The sequence below is a fragment of the Sciurus carolinensis genome, chromosome 6 (genome assembly GCF_902686445.1).
Source record: "Sciurus carolinensis chromosome 6, mSciCar1.2, whole genome shotgun sequence".
Taxonomy (NCBI): Eukaryota; Metazoa; Chordata; class Mammalia; order Rodentia; family Sciuridae; genus Sciurus; species Sciurus carolinensis.
Window position 1 is genome coordinate 137,348,756 of NC_062218.1, and position 24,369 is coordinate 137,373,124.

The following is a 24,369-nucleotide window of genomic DNA, read 5'->3' on the forward strand; positions in this document are numbered from 1 at the left end:
AAAAATCCCTGAAACAGGTAAAAAATAGAAATAATTAACATATGCTTGTACTTTATGGTTTGCTAAAGCCATTCTTTCAGTTGATGGTCTAAATCCTGTTCATCATTCTTATTTTGTTCTCCAGACTACTTCTGGTGTTCCCAGCACTGAACAGTTCAGCTTCATTCTTATTTCCCTCATTCGAGCATATTCTTCCCATTCTCTACCGAGCACGTTCTTCCTTGGAGTCATCCTCTTGGTTTGAGACAGAAGGGATCACGCTGCACGCACAGCTCGCGGGCCCTTTCCCCACACTACCTCGGACAGGATGCCACTCCAGGCGCTCCAGGCCCGTCTGGCCCCGCCCACGCCCACGGCTGCCGGGACTCGAAGTCCCCGCCCCCTCCGAGGAGTTTCCCAAAACCCTGCGCGGCAGGCGGCCGCCCTAAGATGGCGACTCCCATGCACCGGCTTATAGCGCGGAGACAAGCGTAAGTGAGCAGCCGATTCGGGACTCCAGGGGGGCTGGGGGCGGGGAAGCGAGCGTCGCCTGGCCAGTGTGAGAGGGCGCCGGGATGTAGGTCTGGTATTGGGTCTCCTATAGGGACCCGCGGAGGATGGCGGTTTCTCAAACACGTCGCTTGCCCCTGAGGGACCCGGCCCGGGCCATAAGTTTGGTGACTGCTGGCTAGTGATTTCGCAGAAGACAGTCGCGTAAGGCCCGCGGGACGCGACAAAGCTGCAGTAAGCTAGCGCCTTTGGTTTCCCTTTAGAGAATGCCCAAGAGTTAATCACTTGGTGGTTTATGCCCCTCTACCTATTCCACGCGTGTCCAGGAGAAGCCTGAATCCCTGGTCCAGCACCTTCGCTCCGGCCGGCATAACTTCAGCTCCTTATGCAACCGCCAGCCCAGCTGGCTTTTCCTGCCTCTTTCCAGTTGCCTTACCTAGAAACAGCCATCCTACTACGCCAACTCAAGCTATCTTCCCGCTTTCAGTCATTCATTTTCTCCTTCAATAAATTTATTTAGTATCTACCACCGTATGCCAGAGTTTGAGTATAAAGATTCTGTTCAAGACCGAATCCGAGCCTTCTGGGAGCTTACACTGTAGTGGTGGAATCGGTTGATAAACAAATACAATATAAATTTATACAGCTGGTGGTAAGAGCCTTGTAGGTAATAAGATGTGATGGAAGAAGGGAAAGGCCCACCGTAGGCTGGTTGAATGGAAAAAGCATCTTGGAAGAGGTAGCATTTGAGAGGAGATATTGAAAGGGTGAGAAAGGAACCAAGTAAGGAGGGGATTTGAATAAAGAGGAGCCAGAGAGTGAAATAATTGCTTTGAGGCCTGAAAGAAGGTCTTAAGAACTGAAAGATGGCCGTTGTGCCTAGCAAGCTAGAGAGTGGCACAAAAGGTTTGCAAAGGACAGATAATGTGGGGGTCAGTTCGATTCCTCTTTTACTACCACTCTGCACACTTAAACATCGACCTCATTTTTGTTCTGGCAATATTTTATACCATCACTGTTTCCATGTTTATAATATAGACATCTGCTAGCATGTGTTTGTGTGCGTATGTATGTAATTATGTTTATGTTTCTTTTTTGTATTCAAAGAACCTCTTTTCTTCTCTGTAAACACTATCTTGGGCTGGGTGAGATTTCCTTGGGACCTAGGATAAAGACATAGGGAAACAAGAATAGTAAACTTGGAGAAAGAAGTCTTTATTTTTTTGTGTTTTGAGGGAATATCTCTTTATGTTGCCCAGGCAGGTCTCAAACTCTTGGGTTCAAGGGATCACTGCAGCTCAGCATACTGAACTGTAGGTGCTCATGCATGGTTTGGAAGAAGGCTTTGAATTCAGACAGTTCTTTGGGGTTTTGTTTATTTGGGTGGTAATGGGGATTGAACCCAGGACTTGGCACATGCTAGTACTATGCCACTGAGCTACATCCCCAGTCCTGAAGTCAAAACAGTTCTGAGATCAAGAATAAAATAAGATGTAATACTTTAATGTAAGTAAGTAAGATGTAAGAAGTAAGATGAAATACTTTAATAGGAGTGCTAAATTATAGTATTAGGATCCCATCCCCTTCCCCCTCAGACTTGCTCTTTTTTAAAAATATTTGTTCTTTTTAGATATACATGACAGTAGAATGTATTTTGATATATTATGCATACATGGACTGTAACTTATTCTTGTGGTTGAACATGATGTGGAGTTTCACTGGTTGTATATTCATATATGAACATACGAAAGTTATATCTGTTTCATTCTACTGTCTTATTCCCAGCTCTTGTCTAATCCAATAGGCGTCTATTCTTCTCTCCCTTCCCTTACTGTGTGTTAGCATCCACATATCAGAGAGAATATTTGGCCTTTGTCTTTCAGGGATTGGCTTATTTCACTTTGTATAATAGTATCCAGTTTCATCCATTTACCGGCAAATGTCATAATTTCATTCTTCTTATCCATTGTGTATATATACCACATTTTCTTTATCCATTCATCTGTTGAGGGGTGCCTGAGTTGGTTCCATAGCTTAGCTATTGTGAATTGAGCTGCTATGTACATTGATAATGGCTGCATCACTATAGTATGCTGATTTTAAGTCCTTTGGGTATAACTGGATCAAATGGTGGTTCCATTCCAGGTTTTCTTAGGAATCTCCATACTGCTTTCCAAAATGGTTGTACCAGTGCAGGCCATATAGCGCATCTCGTAGAGTGCCTGCCTCTCATGCTGGAGGCCCGGGTTCGAGTCCCCAGCACTCTGGGATTGTGGAAATAACAAACAAATTGGTTGTACTGCATTCCCACAGCAATGTGTGAGTGCACTTTATTTCCCACATCCTCGCCAATATTTTTTCTTATTTGTATTCTTGATAATTGCCATTCTGACTAAAGTGAGTTGGAATGTCAGTTTTAATTTGCATTTCTTTTATTTTTCATTTTTATTTTTATTTATTTATTTTTAATTAAAATATTTTTTATTTTTACAGACACATTTTGATTCATTGTACACAAATGGGGTATGACTTTTCATATCTATGGTTGTATACAATGTAGAGTCACACCATTCAGGTAATCATACATATATATAGGGTAATACTGTCTGTTTCATTCTACTGTTTTTCCATCTCCATCCCCTCCCACCCCTTTTTCCTCTACACCATCCAAAAGTTCCTTCATTCTTCTCTTCCCCCCATCACCCCCCCTCATTATATATTGTCATGCACTTATCAGAGAAAACATTCAGACTTTGGTTTTTTGGGCTTGGCCTATTTCACTTAGCATGATATTTTCCAACTTCATCCATTTACCAGCAAATGCCATAATTTTATTCTTCTTTATGGCTGAGTAATATTCCATTGTGTATATATACCACAGTTTCTTTATCCATTTATCTGTTGAAGGGCATCTCAGTTGGTTCTACAATCTAGCTATTATGAATTGAGCTGCTGTGAACATTGATGTGTTCACATCACTGTAGTATGCTGACTTTAAGCCCTTTGGGTATAAACCAAGAAGTGGGATAGCTGGGTCAAATGGTGGGTCCATTCCAAGTTTTCTGAGGAATCTTCACACTGCTTTCCAGAGTGGCTGCACCAATTTGCAACTCCACCAGCAATGTATAGTGTGCCTTTTCCCCTACATCCACGCCAACACTTATTATTACTTGTGTTCTTGATAATAGCCATTCTAATTGGAGTTAGATGAAATCTTAGGGTGGTTTTAATTTGCATTTCTCTAATTACTAGGGATGATGAGCACTTTTTCATATATCTGTTGATCACCTGTGTATCTTCTTCTGTGAAGTGTCTGCCCATTTCCCTAGCCCATTTATTGCTTGGGTTCTTTGTATTTTTGTTGTAAAGTTTTTTTAAGTTCTTTATAAACTTTGGAGATGAGTACTCTGTCTGAAGTGTGTGTGGAAAAGATTTTCTCCCACTCTGTAGGTTCTCTTTCACATTATTAATTGTTTCCTGTGCTGAGAAAAACTTTTTAGTTTGAATCCATCCCATTTATTGATTCTTGCTTTAATTTCTTGTGCTATGGGGGTCTTGTTAAGGAAGTCTGGTCCTAAGCCAAAGTGATGGAGATTCGGGCCTACTTTTTCTTCAGTTTGGTGAAGGGTCTCAGGTCTAATTCCTAGAGCCTTGATCCATTTCGAGTTGAGTTTTGTACAGGGTGAGAGATAGGGGTTTAATTTCATTTTACTGCAGAGGATTTCCAGTTTTCCCAGCAACATTTGTTGAACAGACTGTCTTTTCTCCATTATAAGTTTTTGGCACCTTTGTCTAGTATGAGGTAACTGTACTTATGTCTCTGTGTCTTCTATCCTGTACCATTGATCTACCTGTCTATTTTGGTGCTAGTACCATGCCGTTTTTGTTACTATTGCTCTATAGTAGAGTTTAAGGTCTGTTATAGTGATACCTCCTGCATCACTCTTCCTGCCAGGATTGCTTTGGCTATTCTGGGTCTTTTGTACTTCCAGATGAATTTCATGATGGCTTTTCTGTTTCTATGAGAAATGTCATAGGGATTTTAATTGGAATTGCGTTAAATCTGTATAGTGCCTTTGGAAGTATGGCCATTTTGATAATATTAATTCTGCCTATCCAAGAACATGGGAGAGCTTTCCATCTGCTAAGGTCTTCCTCAATTTCTTTCTTCAGTGTTTTGTAGTTTTCATTGTAGAAATCTTTCCACCTCTTTTGTTAGATTGATCCCTAAGTATTTTATTTTTTTGAGGCTATTGCGAATGGAGTTGTTTTCCTTATTTCCCGTTCAAATGTTTCATCATTTATGTATAAAAATGCTTTAGATTTTTGTGTGTTGATTTTATATCCTATAATTTGCATTTCTGTAATTGTTAAAGATGTTGGACATTTTTTAGTATTATTTGTTGACCTTTTTTTTTTTTTCTGTGAAGTGTCTGTTCAGTTATTTGTCCATTTATTGATTGGATTATTTTACTGGTATTAAGTTTTCTGAGTTCTTTATGTATTCTGGAGATTTATACTCTGTCTGAGGTGCAGGTTGTAAAGATTTTCTCTCATTCTGTAGGCTTGCTCTTCCTGTTCCTCTTCCTGTTGTTGTTTCCTTTGCTGTGAAGAAGATTTTTAGTTTGATACCATCCCATGTATTGATTCTTTTTTTTTTTTTTTTTTTTTTTGTGGTACTGGGGATCGAACTCAGGGCCTGGTGCTTGCCGAGGCAAGCACTCTACCAGCTGAGCTATCTCCCCAGCCCTGTATTGATTCTTGATTTTACTTATTGTGCTTTAGGAGTCTTGTTGAGGAAGTCAGTTCCTAAGCCGACATGCTGGAGAGTTAGGCCTATATTTTCTTCTAGAAGGCGCAGTGTCTCTAGTTTAATGTCTGACTTGCTCTTTTGGGTGTTGGCTCCCAGCTTGAGTAAGCTTTCTATTTTTGTTTCAGGTTGCCTGCAGGCTCTAGGGTCCTTTACATTCACTTCAAGTCAGTTGCACTTCCTTGGTCTAAATTGGATTATATGTCCAGCCCTGAACCATGACTCAGGTCTATGAAACTATGATTGTCTTAGAGATTGTATTCTCCTCCCAACACAAATGAATGGATGACCATAACCAGTGATGAGCTGGGTGGATAGATAATAGCTCAATGAATGCTGGAATGGCAAAACCAATCAAAGTTCCCTATAAATATGAAGTGGAAATAAGACTTTTAGCATCTAAGTGATATTTCTTGTTTCAGAAGTATCAGAAAGTTAAAACAAATGTGCTGTTTCTAGTGTGCCTATTTTTCATAGATGAGCTACATAGAAGTAAGAAATAAATCTCAATATTGTTGGGAAGAAAACATACAATATATAATAAACAGTATAATGGTTGAGCTGTATTCAGGGATTCAGACAAGGAGGTCTTTGAAGACTGGAGGAGTGCAGAGAGTTTTAAGGACATGTTTAGGGGAAAGCCTTTACTTGTTTTTGTTTTTGGTACCAGGTATTAAACCCAGGGGACCTTTACCCCTGAGCCACATTCCCAGTCCTTTTTAAAATATTTTATTTAGAGAACAGGGTCTTATTGAGTTGCTTAGGGCCTTGCTAAATTATTGAGGCTGACTTCGAATTTGTGATCTTCCTGCCTCAGCCTCCTGAACTTGTAGAATTAGAGGTGTGTGCCATGTCGCCCAAATTTGTTTTGTTGTTGGGGTTTTTTTTTTTTTTTTTTTTTTTTTCTAGTACCAGGGATTGTATCCTGGATCACTTAACCACTGAATCACATACCCAGCCCTTTTTTAATGTTTTATTTTGCCACAGGGTATCGCTAAGTTTCTTAGGGCCTTGCTAATTTGGTGATACTGGCTTTGAACTTGTGATCCTCCTGCCTCAGCCTCCCAGGTGCTGGAATGACAAGCATGTGTCACCATGCCTGAAAAACCTTTACTTTTCATTTTATATTTATCAAGAAGAATTTTTCTGGGCTTTGTGGTGCATACCTATAATCCCAGCAATTTGGGAGGTTGAAACAGGAGAATCACAAGTACAAGGCCATCCTCAGCAATTAAGTGAGACCTTAGGCACCCTGCCTGAAAATTCAAATAAAATAAAAAGGTCTGAGTCTGTAGCTCAGTAATAAAGCACCCATGGGTTCAATCCCCAATCAAAAAAAAAAAATTATAAATAAGAAATATCTATCGCTTTCATGATGAAAAGTTCAAAACTTTTAAAGTTAGAAGTTAGTTATGATAGTTTCCTTTGCTGAGAATCTTTGCCAATCATACTTCAGATAGAGCACTAATCTCCAGAATCTATAAAGAACTCAAAAAACTCTACACCAAGAATACAAATAATCCAATCGACAAATGGGCTAAGGAAATGAATAGACACTTCACAGAAGAAGATGTACAAGCAATCAACAAACATATGGAAAAATGTTCAACATCTCTAGTAATAAGAGAAATGCAAATCAAAACCACCCTAAGATTCCATCTCACCCCAATTAGAATGGCGATTATCAAGAATACAAGCAACAATAGGTGTTGGAGAGGATGTGGGGAAAAAGGTACACTCATACATTGCTGGTGGGGCTGCAAATTAGTGCAGCCACTCTGGAAAGCAGTGTGGAGACTCCTTAGAAAACTTGGAATGGAACCACCATTTGACCCAGCTATCCCACTCCTTGGCCTATACCCAAAGGACTTAAAATCAGCTTACTACAGAGATACAGCCACATCAATGTTCATAGCTGCTCAATTCACAATAGCCAGATTGTGGAACCAACCTAGATGTCCTTCAATTGATGAATGGATAAAGAAACTGTGGTATATATATACAATGGAATATTACTCAGCCATAAAGAATGATAAAATTATGGCATTTGCAGGCAAATGGATGAAATTGGAGAATATCATGCTAAGTGAGATAAGCCAATCTCAAAAAAACAAAGGACGAATGATATCGCTAATAAGTGGATGATGACACATAATGGGGTTGGGAGGGGTTAGTGTTAGGCTTAGAGTTAGGGTTAGGGAGGGGGGCAAGAATGGAGGAAGGAAGGACTGTATAGAGGGAAAAGAGGGGTGGGAGGAAAAAAAAAAAAAGAAGTTAGTTATGAGAGTGAGAAAGGACTATTGCCTATTGCTTTTTTTGTTTTTTTGTTTTGTTTTGTTTTGCAGTACTAGGCATCCAACCCAGGGGCTTACACATGCTAGGTAAGCACAGTACCACTGAGCTACACCCCAGCCATTTTTAAATTTTTGAGACAGGATCTTTCTAAGTTGCCCAGGCTGGCCTCAAATTTATGATCCTCCTGCCTCAGTTGCAGGTATTGCAGGTTGCACCCCTTCCCCTGATTGTTGTTATTTTTTAAAAATCATTGGATTAAAAGAGGAAAGAGGAAAAATGAAAAAGAAGAGCCTTTTTTGGTCTTGGATCCAGGGACACTTTATCTCTGAACTACATCCTCAGCCCTTTATATATTTTATTTTGATACAGGGTCTTGCTAAGTTACTTAGAGCCTAAAATTGTTAAGGTTGGCCTTGAATTTGTGATACTTCTGCCTCAGCCTTCTGAGTCCCTGGGATTAATGGTGTGGGCTACTGTGCCTGACATAGGAACCTGGTTATGAACTTTGAGTAGATCTTTCCATGACTTTATTAGCATGCTCAAAATCAATTGCAGTGAAATTATTTTTACCATTTAATTAATTAAATTTTTGTTTGTGATACTGGGAATTGAACCCAGGAGCACGCAACTACTGAGCCACATACCTAGCCCCTTTTTATTTTTTATTTTAAGACAGGGCCTAGGGCTCAGGTTGTGGCTCAGTAGTAGAGTACTTGCCTAGCATGTGTGAGGCACTGGGTTCGATTCTCAGCACCGCATAAAAATAAATAAAAAATAAAGGTCTTATTGAAAAATTAAAAAAAAAAAAAAAAAAAAAGACAGGGTCTAAGTTGCTTGGGGCTTCCCTAAATTACTGAAGTTGGCCTCGAACTTGAAATCCTCCTGCCTCAACCTCCTAAGTCACTGAGATTACAAGTGTGCACCACCATGCATGGCTACTTTTACCATTTAAATTGCAATTACACCTACCATATGTAAGTGGATTGTGGAATCCTGGCACTGTTTGGCATCATTTCTTTTACTAAACTCTGTTCTGGATTTCACTGCTCTCTCCAAAGAATTCAAACTATTTATCTAACTTGGCTTAAAAACCCCCAGTAACATCTGGGAGTATTGGTATGCACCTATATATAGTCCCTGTGCTTAGTGACTGAAGCAGAGGATTGCTTAAGTTCAAGAGTTGACCAGCCTGGACAACAGTGAGACTATACCTCCCCCCCAAACAAAAAAAAAAAAGAAAGAAAGAAAGAAGAAATACTCACCTCCTAGAGTGTCCACAAATGTTTTTCAAACATATCAAAAAGTTTATGTTGAACTGGGTATGGTGGCACACAGCAGTCCCAGCAATTGGGAAGTCGAAGCAGGAGGATTGCAAGTTTAAGCCTAGCCTGAGCAATTTAGCATGATCCTATCTCAAAATAAAAAGGGGGGCTGGGGAGATAGCTCAGTCGGTAGAGTGCTTGCCTTGCAAGCACGAGGCCCTGGGTTCGATCCCCAGCACCGCAAAAAAAAAAAAAAGGGGGGGGGGTTGGGGATGTAATTCAGTGGTAGAAAGCCCCTGGGATCAATCCCCAGTACCATTTTAAAAAAACAGGTTTATGTTGAGCTAATCACTGCCTTCTAACTTCCTTGCTTTTGACCCAAGTTGTGATTTGTCTCTTAAAATTTGAGTGTTTTCCACTTGAATTGCTGTATGTCAAGCCTTCCCTATCTTGTATTGATTTATTAGTCTTAAGTGTCAGACTTTATCCTTGTTAAATTTCATTGTTAGATTCAGCACAGAATTCCGACCTGTAAAGACCTTTTGGATCCTGTTTTGTTCATCTATCATGTTAACTATTCCTATCAGCTTTGGGTCAACTGCAGGTTTGATAAATATGCACATTCGTATCCTCATCCAAATCACTTACCAAAATATTTGAACAAGTCTAAACTGAGGACCAAACCATGCAGGATCATCACTGGATCTGTGTATTAACTTCAACCCATAAATAGCTTTGTTTGTGATGTTCACCTGGTTTACCTAATTGTTATGTGATGTTTGTGAGGACACTGTGAGAGACTTCCTAAGATGTCTTACTGAAATACAAAAGGGTATTAGATTGGATACCTCATGATTATGACTTATCTTTCTGAATAGATTTAATAAATCCAGCCAGAATTTTGCCTGAAAGGGGTATCAGTCAAGTTCATTGATCTAGTTTGTGGAATCCACCTCTTGCCCCTGTTTTGAAAATGAAAACAGCATTTGCATACCTTTTTCAGCCCCTATCTGACAGAGTTCTTCCAGTGTACCTATGGACAGTACAGCATTCTTACCTGGAAAATCTTTTGGTGTGTCAGGAAACAGTCATCCGAGCCGTGTGACTCACATAGTTTCTGAACAAATAAAGGCTTTAATTATATACCTTTCTCTCAAATATCTTGAGTTTGGATTCTATTCTTTTCATTCTGCACATGTTAAGTTTGAGAGTTGAAACAGAAGATTACTAGGTGTCCTTTCTAGTTCACCCTTCCTGACTATGTGACTCTATGAGGGCCTGTTCCTTTTATTGTACAAATGTATAAGTTGTAGGAAGCTATAGTACAAGTTGAATATCCTTTATCTGAAATGTTTGGGAAGAGGAGTGTTTCGGATTTGTGGTTTTTCTTTTTTACTTTGTAATGTTTGTGTATTTATAATGAAATATCTCAGGGATGGGACTGAAGTCTAAATTCAGAATTCATTTATGTTTCATATACAGCTTATACACTTACTCTGAAGGTAATTTTAATGAACTTTTGTTTTATTGTAGCCTGTTACATGAAGTCACATATGGATTTTTCTATTTACGGCTTCCCATCAATGTTCAAAATGTTCCAGATTTCAGAATGTTTCAGATTTCAGAGTATCATCAGGATTCCTTGGAAAAATGACTGATTTCAGGCTGGGCAAGAAAAATGCAAGATGGGCCTGGAATTTTTGGTTCTGCCAGAAAGCAATGAACTGCTGAAAGAATGAAGGAGCCATATCAGGACACAGAATCTAGGGATTATTTGCCGTTTATCCTAATAAATAATGATGGGCTGGGGATGTAGCTCAGTGGTAGCACACTTGCCTACCAAGGCTCTGGGTTCAATCCCCAGTACCATAAATAATAAATAACTAATAAATAAGATGGATTATAATCTACTGAATGAATTAGAAAAGAATTAATCCATACTGATAAATTATCTTTTAATGAGAAACAGGATATTTATGTACATTATTTATAAAATAAGTACTATATTATCAACTGCTATAACAAATTATTATAGAATTTAGTGACTTTTAACAATAAACATTAACTTACAGTTTCTCTGGTCAGTGTTTCAAAGTGTCTTAGCTGAGTAGTTCTGACTCGGGCTCTATCACGTGATTGTGGTCAAGATGTTGGCAGAACTTGCAGGCATTGGAAGACTTGATCAGAACTGGAGATCGGCTTCTAAGAAGGTTCTGGATGCCTCAGTTCCTTGCCACATGGACCTTTCTGGAGGTTGCTTGAGTGTCTTCATGACATGGCAACTACTTGACCTCCTCTTCAAAGTCACTCTCCATCACTGCTTTATTTCTTTTTTAATTTTTTTTTTGAGGTATGTATTTTATTTTTAGATTCAAGATATTTTATTAACAGCTACTACAAACAGTAAGATGGCTCAGTTAGATTACCAAATACAAAATCAACTTGCAAAATTCAGAAGTTTACATATATTTAAACAATCTTTTGGAAGATTTAATGGAAGAAGATTTCATATATAACAGTAACAAAAATATATTAATATGTTTGTCAATAAAAATGTGAGACCTGTTAAAAATAAAAATTAAAATTCCACTGAAGCCCCCCAAAAATAGCCTTTCTACAAATAGAAGGACCATATTATTGTGTAAATTACTTTGTAAATTTAACAAAATCTCAATGAAAACTAAACAGTTTTAAGTTATATCACCTGTTGCTAAATTTAGTGAAAAAAATAAACATAGAAGTGGGACCAGCACTAAAACACATTAAGGCATTTTTAAAAGCCTAAATAATTTAAGAGTTTCATACTGGTCTATTAGCAAAACAGAGTGCCCAGATGTAAGTACACTCAGATACATAAAGAAATTGAATGTATAAAAGAGGACATCATCTTAAGTCACTGGGAAAAAGTAGTAGCCCATAAATGTTATAGGGATAAGTAAAGTAATATCCCTGCCTTACCTCATATACCATGATAAATTCCATATGTGCCAAAGATAGTTTTTAAATAACACAACCATTAAATAAGAACATGAAACCTTGAAAATTTTTCTTTATAAATCTGGAGTTAACAAGAAATATCTAACCTTTAATGACTCAAAATCCCGAAGTCATAAATTATTTCACTGGTACTTTTTGTTACATAAAATTCAAATTTTATGGAAAGAAGCATCATAAACAATGTTTTAAAAAAGACGACTAAAGGAGATATTTACAGCTCATATCATAAAGAGCTATTCTTCTTAACATGTAAATTGACAAAATCATAACCCTTTTGAAACAGAAAAAGGAAATAAAATTTGCTATTAATAAACATAAGATAGTTAACTTCACTCATTAAAAAAGAGAAATGTAAATTAAAACTGCAGATGAAAGACTTATTTTCTCTCTCTCCATTGGCAAAAATCCAGTTTGCTGACATACTGTATTGATAGGACTCTGGAAGGGAAAGCATTTTCTCATTCTGACAGTGGTGTGTTAAAGTCATCCTGAATTATTGTTTTGTGGTCTGATTCCTGGAATTGAGAATTTGTTTGATGTACATGGATATGCCATTGTTTGGGACATAAATATTTACGATTGTTATGTCTTCCTGATTTATGGTTCCCTTAAGCAGTATAAAATGTCCTTCTTTATCCCTTCTAACTTTGGCTTGAAGTCCACTTTATCAGATAAAAGGATGGAAACTGCTGCTTTTTTACCGTATGCTAACATGGTACCACAGTACCATGGTGCATGGTATTTTTTTTCTCATCCTTTCACCTTTAGTCTGTGGGTACCTTTTTCTATGAGATGAATCTCTTGAAGGCAGCATGTTGTTGGGTCTTGCTTTTTAATCCAATCTGCCAGTCTGTGTCTTTTCATTGATGAGTTTAGGCCATTAACATTCAGGATTATTATTGAGATAGGATTTGTATTCCCAGTCATTTTGGGAATTTTTGGTTTTTTGGTTTTTTTTCCCTTTTTTTGCAGTGCTGGGGATTGAACCCAGGGCCTTGTGCTTGCAAGGCAAGCACTCTACCAACTGAGCTATATGCCCAGCCCAGGAATTTTTGGTTTTTAACTTGACTTGGTTTCTCCTTTGATTGGCTTTACCTTTAGGGTAGTTCCTTCCTTTGCTGACTTACATTTTTTTTTTTCATTTTGTCCTTGTGGAATATTTTGCTGAGAATATTCTGTAGTGCAGGCCTTCTATTTGTAAATTCTTTTATCTGTTTGTCATGGAAGGATTTTATTTTGTCTTCAATCTAAAGGTTAGTTTTGCTGGGTTTAAGATTCTTGGTTGACAACCATGTTCTTTCAGAGCTTGAAATATGATGTTCCAGGCCCTTCTAGCTTTTAGGGTCTGGCCTGAGAAATCTGCTGATATACATATTGGTTTTCCCCTATATGTAATCTGATGCTTTTCTCTCACAGTCTTTAAAAGTTTAAATTTTATTTTAAAATCTTTATTTTGGATGTTAGGCATTTTCATTATAATGTGCCTTGGGGTGGATCTATTGTAATTTTGTGCATTTGGTGTTCTGTAAGCCTCTTGTAGTTGTTTTCCATTCCATTCTTCAGGTTTGGGAAATTGTCTGATATTATTTCATTGAATAGATTGTTCATTCCTTTGTTTTGTATCTCTGTCCTCAATCCTGACAAGTCTTAAATTTGGTCTTTTCATGATATCCCATAGTTCTTGGAGGTCCCATTCATAATTTCTTACCATCTTCTCTATTTGGTAAACTTTATTTTCAAGATTAAATATTTTGTCTCCACTGTCTGATGTTCTATCTTCCAAGTGATCTAGTCTGTTGGTTTCCATTGATCTAGTCTGATGTTTTCCATTGAGTTTTTAATTTAGTTTATTGTTTTTTTCATTTCAAGGCTTTCTGTTTGTTTGTTTTTTCCAGAATCTCTCTTTGTTGAAATGATATTTTACTTCCTGCAGTTGCTCTTTTAACTCTTTATTGGAGTGATCATTCATTGCCTGCATTTACTCTCTTATCTCATCTTTTGCTTTGTGAATTATTTTAATTATGTTCTGAACTCCTTTTCTGACATTTCTTCTACCATGCTATCATTGGATTCTACTAATATAGAATCTTGGTTTGTTTGGAATACTTTCTTCCCTTGTTTTTTCATGTTGTTCATGTACAGTACAGACAATATGTAGCCCTAAATCAAATACCCCTATGAAGATGTTAATAATATTGTCATAATAAACAGAGAGGATGAGTTCAATTATTATTTACAGTATAACAAATAGATTTGCAATAAGTTCTACAGTTTCTACAGTGGGCAAAGAGGATGGGGAGGGGTGCAGAATGTGACTGTTAATGTGATAAGAAAAGAGTATGTAAGGCCCTGGATTCCATCCCCAGCACCACAAAAAAAGAAAAAAGAATGAAAAGAGTATACAGATATACTAGATTGTGGGAAGAGCGAAAGTGGAATCAAAAGATGTTGGTTGTTAGAATGAGAAAGGTGAGAAAGAGACTCTGAGGAAACAAATAAAGGAAACTAGAGAACAAGAAAAATAAAAACTTTAAAATTTTCAAAAAGGAGGGGAAAAAATCTACACTATAACAGTCATATACTATTTAAACCTCCCAGTCTTCAGTAGCCTGATGCATGAGAGGTACCTCACAATGAGCTTCCAGTCTCCAACAGGCATCTTAGTATGGAATTGACCCCACATAAAGATGGCTGCTTCTGCTTCCAGGATAATCCAAGATGGTTGCACTGGTTTCCAAATGTGTTGGCAAATGGGGAGCTGCAGTGTGGGCACGGGCACCAAGTCCATGTGAAGTGCGGTCAGTCGGGCTGGGGGTCCTGCAGGTTCTAGCTGTTGTCCTAAAATGGCGGCTGCCACATGGAACCAAACCTGCAGGTACTGTGACACTGGACCTCCAGGCATCAGCAAGCAGCTGGCAATCTGCTGGTGGTCTATAGGCTACCAGAGGACAATCAGCAGGTGGACCTCAGGCGGTGGGTGATGGGTAGGTGAAAGACAGGTGATGGGCAGGCAGGAGGCAGACAAATGGGCAAATGGCAAATGATAAGTGGCGGTTAGTGTGCAGTCTGCACTCAAAAGGTAGTGGATATGCTGGCCTACTATGGGTGATCTAGGTAGACTAATGGGATAAACAGTAGGGGGTCTGTGAGCAGCAAAGACCACCTCACAGAGAAATAGATTTTTCTTGAAACCCGAGTTACAGAGTGACAAGCAATGCAGCCTCCCTCTAGTCTGCCACCTTGGATCTGCACTCTGCTTTATTTCTTTAGTTAGAAGCAAATGACAACGTCTCAGTCATACTCTAGGAGAAGGGAATTAGGTTCCACTTCTTGAAATGAATAGTATGAAAAAAATTTATGGACATATTTTAAACTACCACAATTATATAAGGACAGAAAATAACTTTACAGCAATAAAGTCTGGTAAGATCTTCCTTAATCAAGGAATCAAACGAACATCATTAGTAATATGACAAAACCCAATGAGAAGTACACAGCATCACTTTTATTATATTCCTGCCGCAGATTATTGGCATGAATCTCACTGTATAAGGATATCAGATGTAGTAGTCAGCCTCCAGACAACCCTCAGTGGTCTCTGCCTTCTGGTACATTTTTATGTAATCCTCACCCATTGTGCTAGGGTTGGTCTGTGTGACCAATAGAATACAAAAGTGATGCTGGGTGTGGTGGCACATACCTGTAATCCCAGCAGTTTGGGAGGCTGAGGCAGGAGGATCGAGAGTTCTTTGAACTCAGTAACAGTGAGGCATTAAGGAATTCAGTGAGACCCTGTCTCTAAATAAAATACTATTTTGACTGGGGATGTGGCTCAGTGGTTGAATGTCCCTGAGTTCAATCCCTGGTACAAAAAATTTTTTTAAAAAATAATACACACACACTTAAAAAAGTGATGATCACAGATGAAGTTATAAAAAAGACTTTTTTTTTTCTTTTGGTACTAAGGATTGAACCTGAGGTACTTTACCACTGAGCTACATACCCAGCCTTTTTTTTTTTTTTTTTTTTAATAAATTTTGAGACAGGGTCTCGATAAATTTTCCAGGCTGGCCTTACACTTGCTTCCTACCTGTAGGAGCTGGGATTACAGGCGTATGCCACCACACCTGCCTAGGACTGACTTCTTGGGTTGTCTTGGTTACTCTGGGGAAGGCTATGTTGTGAATTGTCCTGTGGAGTGGCAGTATGGCAAGAAACTGAAGCCTCCTGCTAACTGCTACGTGAGTGAGCTTGCAAGTAAATCTTCCAACTCAAATTGAAACATGTTCTGCAAAATAACTGGCCTGTAATCTAAAGTGACAAGATCACAAAGAGCAAGACATGAATGAGATACTAAAGTGATATAACAAGTGCAAGACTGGTACTGAACTGAGTTTTTCTATAAAGGAAATTTTTAGGACATTCGATGAAACTTAAATGAGGTCTAAAGATTAAATAGTAGAAATGTATCAACATTAATTTGATTTTAATCATTATATTGTTATGTAGAATGCCCTAATTACAGAAAATGTGTTGTAACTTTGGGTTGATGAGGCATTGGGTTGGCTACTCACAAATAGTACAGGAAGAATAGTTATTTAAACTTTTTTACAGTTTGCTTCTGAGGTTGTGATTGTTTCACAATTTAAAAAACTATATAAAGGAGAGCATTATTCTTTTTATTTGTAGTTTTGTTTTTTTGTGGTGCTGGGGATCAAACCACAGCCTTTTGCATGCTAAACAGGTGTTCTTCCACTGAGCTCCCAGCCAGGAAATGCAATATTTTTTTAAAATATTTTTTTCAGTTGTAGATGGACACAGTACCTTTATTTTATTTATTTATTTTTATGTGATGCTGAGGATCAAACCCAGTGCCTCACACTTGCTAGGCAAGCACTCTACCACTGAGCTACATACAACCCCAGCCCAGGAAATGCAGTATTCTTACAAATATTTTCTGGTATAGTTGTGTGTGGATCTCTATTGAGTAAATACCTGTGAGAGGAATTACTGAGCCATAGAATATGCATCTTTTCAGCAGAAGTAAAAGTGTTTTTTGTGAAATGGTTGTACCAGTTTGTATTTTTCATCAATAATGGATGAATGTTCCTCTTCCTACATATCCTTGCTAATATTTGCTATTGCCAATTTTTAATTTTAGTCTTCCCAGTGGTATTTTATTAGAGCTTTCATATGCTTTTTGATCATGAATGAGCACTTTTTCATGATTATTATTCATTTGTGCTTTCCAGTCCCTTTTTTGTACTGTCTTTCCATTTTCTACTTATTTTTGTTATGCATCATTTTCTTATTAATTCATGAGAGTTCTTGGTATAATCTGGAAGTGAGGGCATTGTTTATATATGTTGCAATAATCTCCTTTTTTAGCCTCCATTTTTATTCTTTTCATAATATATTTTAATTAATAGAAATTCTATATTATTTATATATTCACTTATTTGTGGTACTAGGGATTGAACCCAGGGACACTCTACCATTGAGCTACATCCCCAGCATTTTTTTTTTTTTCTTTTTAATTTTGGGTCTTGCTAAGTTGCTTAGAACCATGCTAAATGTCTGCAGTTGGCCTAGAACTTGGAATTCTCCTGCCTCAGCTTCCTGAGTTGCTTGGAATACAGGCATCCAGCTCAGAAATTCTTTCTTTCTTTTTTTTTTTTAGTTATAAATGGACACAATACCCTTATTTTATTTATTCATTATGATGTGGTGCTGAGAATCAAACACAGTGCTTCACACATGCTAGGCAAATGCTCTACCACTGAGCCACAACCCCAGTCCCTCTCTCTTTTTTTTTAAGTCTAGTTTATCAATCTTTTTCATCATGATTAGTACTCTTTATGCTTTTTAAAAGAATTCCTTATTCACGTTAGTCATTTTTCTTATACTCTTTTCTTATGCTTATATTTTCTTCAAAAACCTTTATTGTTTGACCATTTCGTGGAGAATAAAGTTTTGTTTTTTCCATATGTATAACCAGTTGTCTCTCACCACTTGTAATTTGCCCATTCTCCACTGCTCTGTAGGTAGGGCTATGTTTGTCATAAATTGTGTGTGTATTATATATGTACATATATTTATATGTAAATCAACATGTATATGTCTGTGCATATGTGTGTGTGTGTGTGTGTGTGCGCACACGCATGTGTGTATTTCTAGACTTTCTGTTTCATTTTATTGGCTTATTTCTGTTCCCTTGCTCTCATATTCTTTTTTTTTTTTTTAGTTTCTTTTTTTTAATATTTTTATTAGTTGTTGATGAACCTTTATTTATTTATTTATATGTGGTGCCTTGGATCGAATCCAGTGCCTCACACATACTAGGCAAGTGCTCTACCACTGAGCCATGATCCCAGCCCCTCATATTCTTATTATAGGTTTGTAATAAAGCAAAAAACACTTTCCTACTTGTTCTTTCACAAGGGCATTTTAGCTGTTCTTGTCATTTTGAATTATTATGCACATTTTAGAATAAACTTGATCCACATTCTTAGAAAAACCTGTTGGGATTTTGACTGGGATTACTTTGAATCCGTAAATCAATTTTGGAAGATTTGACATTTTTTACAATCTTCCAGTCTGTGAACATGGTATATCCATCCACTTAACTGCTTATTTAAATGCTGAATTTCTCACAGAAATGTTTGTTTCATGTATATGCCCATCTCTTCTTTCATTGGTAAGGTTTTATTGTTTTTGTTTGTTTGTTTGTTTGTAGTAGTGGGGATTGAACCCAGGGGCACTTCATCACTGAACTACATCCCGTTTTTTATTATCTTTTTTGAGGCAGGGTCTTGCTAAATTGCTGAGGCTAGCCTTGAATTTGAAATCCTCTTGCCTTAGCCTCCCAAATCGCCAGGTTTACAGGCATGTGCCACCACACCTAACTAATATTTGGAATTTTTAAGGACATTATAAATGCCACCTTCAAAATTTTTATTTTTAACTGTATTTGTTAAATTTTTACTCAATAGATTTTTGTAAATTGACCTTTTATCTAATATAGTGTTCCACACACCATCGTGGTCCATTGAATCCTGACTTCAACCTGTTTGTGTAGGCTTATAAGCTGAGAATATTACTTACTGTATGTATTCATATGATCCGTTTCTTGATGGGGAACACTAACTTTGAACCCCAGTTGAGTGGAATGTTATCCCCTAAAGCAGAGTTCCATTCTTTTCATAGTGGGCCTCTATTACATAAAGTTGTACTCAAGTATCATATTTTAGTGTTCATCAATAAAATATTTATGAAAATTTGCCTTTTTTCATTATACAAGTACTTATATAAATCCACGATTTTGCCTTTTGTTCTGCAAAGCTTAAAATATTTACCATCTGACTCTTTTTTAAAACTATTTTTAGTTGTAGATGGACACAATACCTTTATTGTGCTTATTTAGTTTTACATGGTGCTAGGGATCAAACTCAGTGCCTCACACATGCTAGGCAAGTACTCAACACTGAGCCACAACCCCAGCCCACCATCTGACTTATAATAGCAAGAGTTTGCTGACCCTGATCTAAAGACTTGCTAAATTTGCTTATTTATTCTAAGTATTTCAGAATATTTTGTCAGATTTTTTTTTGGATTTACCATGTACCTAATAATACATCATCAGTAATGACAGTTTCATTTCTTCCTTTCCATTTCTTTCACCTGTTTTTTTTCTCCTTGCTATATCTCAGTCTGATTTTATAGATTCAGATTTTTTTCTCAGTTTTTTAGATGACTGAAAGCTGGGCTGCACTCCATATAAGGTTTGGTTTATTCTTAGGACCTAGTGCTTCAGAGTCAACTCTGTACCCAAGTTTATCTCCCTAGCCAGTGATAAGTGATGTTTGCCCTCTTGAGCTTGGCAAACATCTCCAACACAAAAGTTCACTTTGGATTTCAATCTTCCATATCTTGACTTGGTTATTCTTTATCCCCTTGTTAAATTATCTGATTCCTCAGACCATTTCTAGGTCTGAGCTAGAGAGTTTGTCAAAATTATCTAGTCTGTCTTTACTGGAATAAAACTGAAGAACCAAGATTTGAACTCAATTCCATTTAATTCCAAGGTCTGTACTTTGAACCACATACTGTATTGCCTTATATGCCCTTTGTTGTAAAAATAAATATCATTTTACACTTTTTATTGTTTATGCTTTTCAAGGAAGAAAGTGATCACAAGGAAAAAACTTAAGACTTATTTTTGTTGTTTTTTCTTCTCTTTAGTGAAGCAAATAAGCAACATGTAAGATGTCAGAAATGCTTGGAATTTGGACATTGGACTTATGAATGCACAGGAAAAAGAAAATACCTCCATAGGCCTTCAAGAACAGCAGAACTAAAGAAAGCTTTAAAAGAAAAAGAAAACAGATTATTATTACAACAAAGGTAGGTTTACATGTGGTATCCAAAGGAATATTTTATATGTACTTTTAGACTTTATTAAGGGACTAAATGTTTCATGGCATTTTCCAGATTTTAATTATAATAATAGCTAAAGTTTAGTGAGTGTTTACTATGTGCTGGGTACTATACTAAGCTCTTTACAAGTATTAACTTATTTAAGTCTCAATTATATAATGTTAAGGTAGGTACTATTATAATCCTCACTTTATATATGAAGAAAGTGAGGCACAGAGAGGACAGTAACTTGTTTAGTGTTACACAACTAGAGGAAAAGTTCATTGTTAAAACCAGCTGCCTGTCCCTAGAGTCCATGCTCTTAGTCATTGCTTTATTGCCTCAACTATCAATGAAATGACAACAGAATATTATAAAGTACAAGATCTGAGCAAATATGGTAAGCTATTCAATATACAATAAGTATATCAATAAGATACAGAATGGTATATATAATATACTATAATTTATGTTAAAGAATAATAGAATTATTTTTGGAAATATTAATGATTGAGAGTAGTGGTTACTTGCTAGGAGAACCTTACAGCAGGGGATCTGGAAAATTATTTAGTCTTTTATGTCCTTTGACATAAGACATTTCAAAATTCCTATGAAATGAGTGTCTGTGTTTTAGATAAGCTGAAATAGGAAAATACTGGGTTTAATTAGTATTACAGATTAGAAGCAGCATCTTCATAAGGACTGTTGGCTACATAATAGTGTTGTAAACATCTGGACTTATAAGGCAGCAGTCTTCCACTCTGCACAGGTGAAATTTCTTCCAGGGCCATGCAGGAATAGATAAACAACTAACTTCTTTTTTTTTTTTTTTTTGGCGGTGCTGGGGATTGAACCCAGGCCTTGTACTTGCAAGGCAAGCACTCTACCAACTGAGCTATCTCCCCAACCCCCAACTTCTTTTTCTAAAATATTTTTTTAGTTGTAGATGGACACAATACCTTTATTTTATTTATTTATTTTTCTGTGGTGCTGAGGATTGAACCCAGTGCCTCACATGTGCTAGGCAGTCACTCTACCACTGAGCTACAACTCTAGCCCCTAAATAACCAACTTCTGTATTATCAACATTCTCATGTACCTTTTCAGAAACAAATCTGTGTAAGATCATGCTTGTTAGCCAGGCATGGTGGTAAACACCTGTAATCCCAGACTGAAGCAAGAGGATCTAAAGTTCAAGGCCACCCTCAGCAACTTAGTGAGACCTTAAGCAATTTAGTGAGACTCTATCGCAAAATAAAAAATGAAAAGGGCTGGGGATGTAGCTCAGTGACACAGTGCCCTGGTTCAATTCCTGGTAAAAATAGCAACAAAAAAATTGTGCCTATTGGTTCTCCTGTTCCACTTTTCTTTTTGATTAAATTGACTGTATATCATATTTAGCCTAAAATAGGAAACTTTTCACTTGGTTATAACAAGGAATACTGTACTCTGAGTATATGTTATACAGCAAAGTGTTTCTCCAATATAAAACAGCTTTGGGGAATGGCAAAAGGGTTTGTCTGCACTGTGTATAATCTGTTAACAGGAGCTTTTTTCCCTCTTGTGTCTATCAGCATTGGAGAGACTAATGTCGAAAAAAAGACCAAGAAAAAAAGGTATGTGTATCTTTAGACGTATTTGATAGAAAATATGTCATGCTAGGTGGTGGAATAAGAATGGTGATTTTGAAATAGTAGGTATAAGATTTGAGTCTGAGGTCTATTGTTTGCAATTCAGTAATTAAGCATCATCTTACTTTCCTCTACTTACCTATTTGGAATTTATTGCCTCCATTTTTCCTTTTTTTGTGTATTTCTAGAGTCCTTCTGCTTGGAAGTAGAAAATGTCTTCTTTTGACTTAGAATAGAAAGTTCTAGATTAGTAGAAGTTGTTGGCCACCACATCTGATCCGAAGTAGTTAAAATGAAGAATATGAGTCTGGGGATGTAACTCAGTGGTAGAGCACTTACCTAGTATGTGCAAGACCCTGAGTTTCCTCCCCAGCACCACCAAAAAACAAAGAATATTACTCTTGTGGGGCATAGTGGTGCACACCTGTGGTCCCAGCAGCTCAGGAGGCTAAGGCAGGAGGATTGAGAGTTCAAAGCCAGCCTCAGCAACTTAGCGAGGTACTTAGCAACTCATCGAGACCCTTTCTTTAAATAAGATACAAAAAGTGGACTGGGGATTGGCGCAGTCATTTAGCACCCCTGGGTTCAATTCTCAGTACCAAAAAATAAATTTAAAAAATTATTACTCTGCATGAGATTTAAATAGACCCAGTTGTTACACTGCAGCTTTATTCAAGTAATATTCACTCTGAAGCATAATAGGGTAGATAAGCCAGTAGTGCACTCCATCCAAGAGTTTAAACTGCTGAAGTAAAAAAGACCTTGTAAAGGGGCGGGGGTGTGGCTTACAACAGTTAGGCAATCCCCAAATCATCAAACCTAGAGATAGCATGCTAGCAAAGCATCAGGATATGCATTCATCATGTCATGAAATTGCTTCCAGTCATTCTATTACACGTCAACTTCCCATGTATATACTATTCGTCTAATAGGTCAAAGAGTGTAACTAGTTCCAGTAGCAGTGACAGTTCAGCCAGTGATTCATCATCAGAGAGTGAAGAAACATCTACCTCATCTTCTTCAGAGGACAGTGACACTGACGAGAGCTCCTCTAGTTCTTCATCTTCAGCCTCCTCCACAACCTCTTCCTCCTCCACTGATTCAGACTCAGATTCCAGCTCTTCCAGTAGCAGCAGCACCAGCACAGATAGCAGCTCTGAAGATGAGCCACCCAAGAAGAAGAAAAAAAAATAGAATGGCTCTATCCATGTTGGACTGATGGACTGAAAACATCATTGTGATTCTCAGAAAAGAACATAGACAATGTTAAAGCCAAATAGATTAAGTGGTCAAAATTTCTAGAGTTCAAAAGTTTCTGCCGGGTGCAGTGGCATACGCCTGGAATCCCAGTGGCTCCAGAGGCTGAGGCAGGAGGATTGCGGGTTCAAAGTCAGCCTCAGCAACCTAAGGAGGCCCTCAACAATCTAGGGAGCTCCTGTCTCAAAATAAAAAATAAACAGAGATGGGGATGTGACTCAGTGGTTAAACACTCCTGAGTTAAATCCCTGGTACCAAAAAAAAAAAAATTTCTAAGTGTTTTACATTCTAAGAGCATAAAGATTATTAACATATATACATATGACTTTTATTTTAGAGATGAATCTTGTTTTTCTTTTTTAATCTTTAAAATATATCTGTAGAACTTAATCAAAGCTGCAATCTAGTAAATATGTTTTTGTGATGAAACTTATTTTTTCTTCCTGTAAAATAAATGCCATACTTTGTTATATGTTAATGGTATATGTCAGACAAGTTTTCAGGATAAGGCTTGGAATATCTGGCAATGAATTTCTAATGCTTTTGACTGTGTTACTATGTAAAATTTAATACATTGATATTATAACCTTAGGAGTTTTCCTACTGTTAATAAATGTGCTCTATTTTTATGTTTATGTTCAGAAAGTTATTTTGACTTTTTGTCCTGATAAGTCGAAGGGACCTATAAATATATTTATACCTTTTAAATGCTGCAAGTGTCAAGTTGTTGTGTTTTTTCATTCATTTCCTTCTGCTTCCTTAAGTTCTTAGAGTTATCCTTTTCTGAGGAAAATCATTCTAGAAGAACCTAAAAAGTGACAAAAAAACTGAAACTAAGGAGTCTAATTTTCGTGCCTTTTAAAAAAATTCAGAGTATAGAAAAGAAAGCAACCAGCTAAAAGGCTGGCTTAAGTAAAAGTGCTATAAATATCTTTGTGTAGTAAAACTGCTATAAAAGGTACAGTTCACAATGGGGGAAAGTAAGAGGAAGAGTGGTAATTTTTCCAAAAATCAGGACAGCATTGGTTGCCTTTTATTAAAAAGATTTTCTTAAGCTTTCATATTTCATAAAGATTGCCTTTTGTGGGCTGCGGTTGTAGCTCAGTGGTAGCACGTGTAAAGCACTGGGTTCGATCCTCAATACCACATAAAAATAAATAAAATAAAGATACTGTGTCCATCTACAACTAAAAAAAAAAAAAAAATTGCCTTT

General features: G+C 37.2%; 1 protein-coding gene across 1 annotated transcript; it reads left to right on the forward strand.

Moving 5' to 3' along the window:
* The first annotated feature begins 403 nt into the window (after positions 1-403).
* On the forward strand, positions 404-24,369 carry Zcchc10 (zinc finger CCHC-type containing 10). Its single transcript, XM_047555842.1, has 4 exons — positions 404-470; positions 20,095-20,256; positions 21,843-21,884; positions 22,832-24,369. Exons 1-4 carry the CDS (start codon positions 430-432, stop codon positions 23,091-23,093), a joined length of 507 nt encoding a protein of 168 aa, XP_047411798.1. The 5' UTR covers positions 404-429; the 3' UTR covers positions 23,094-24,369.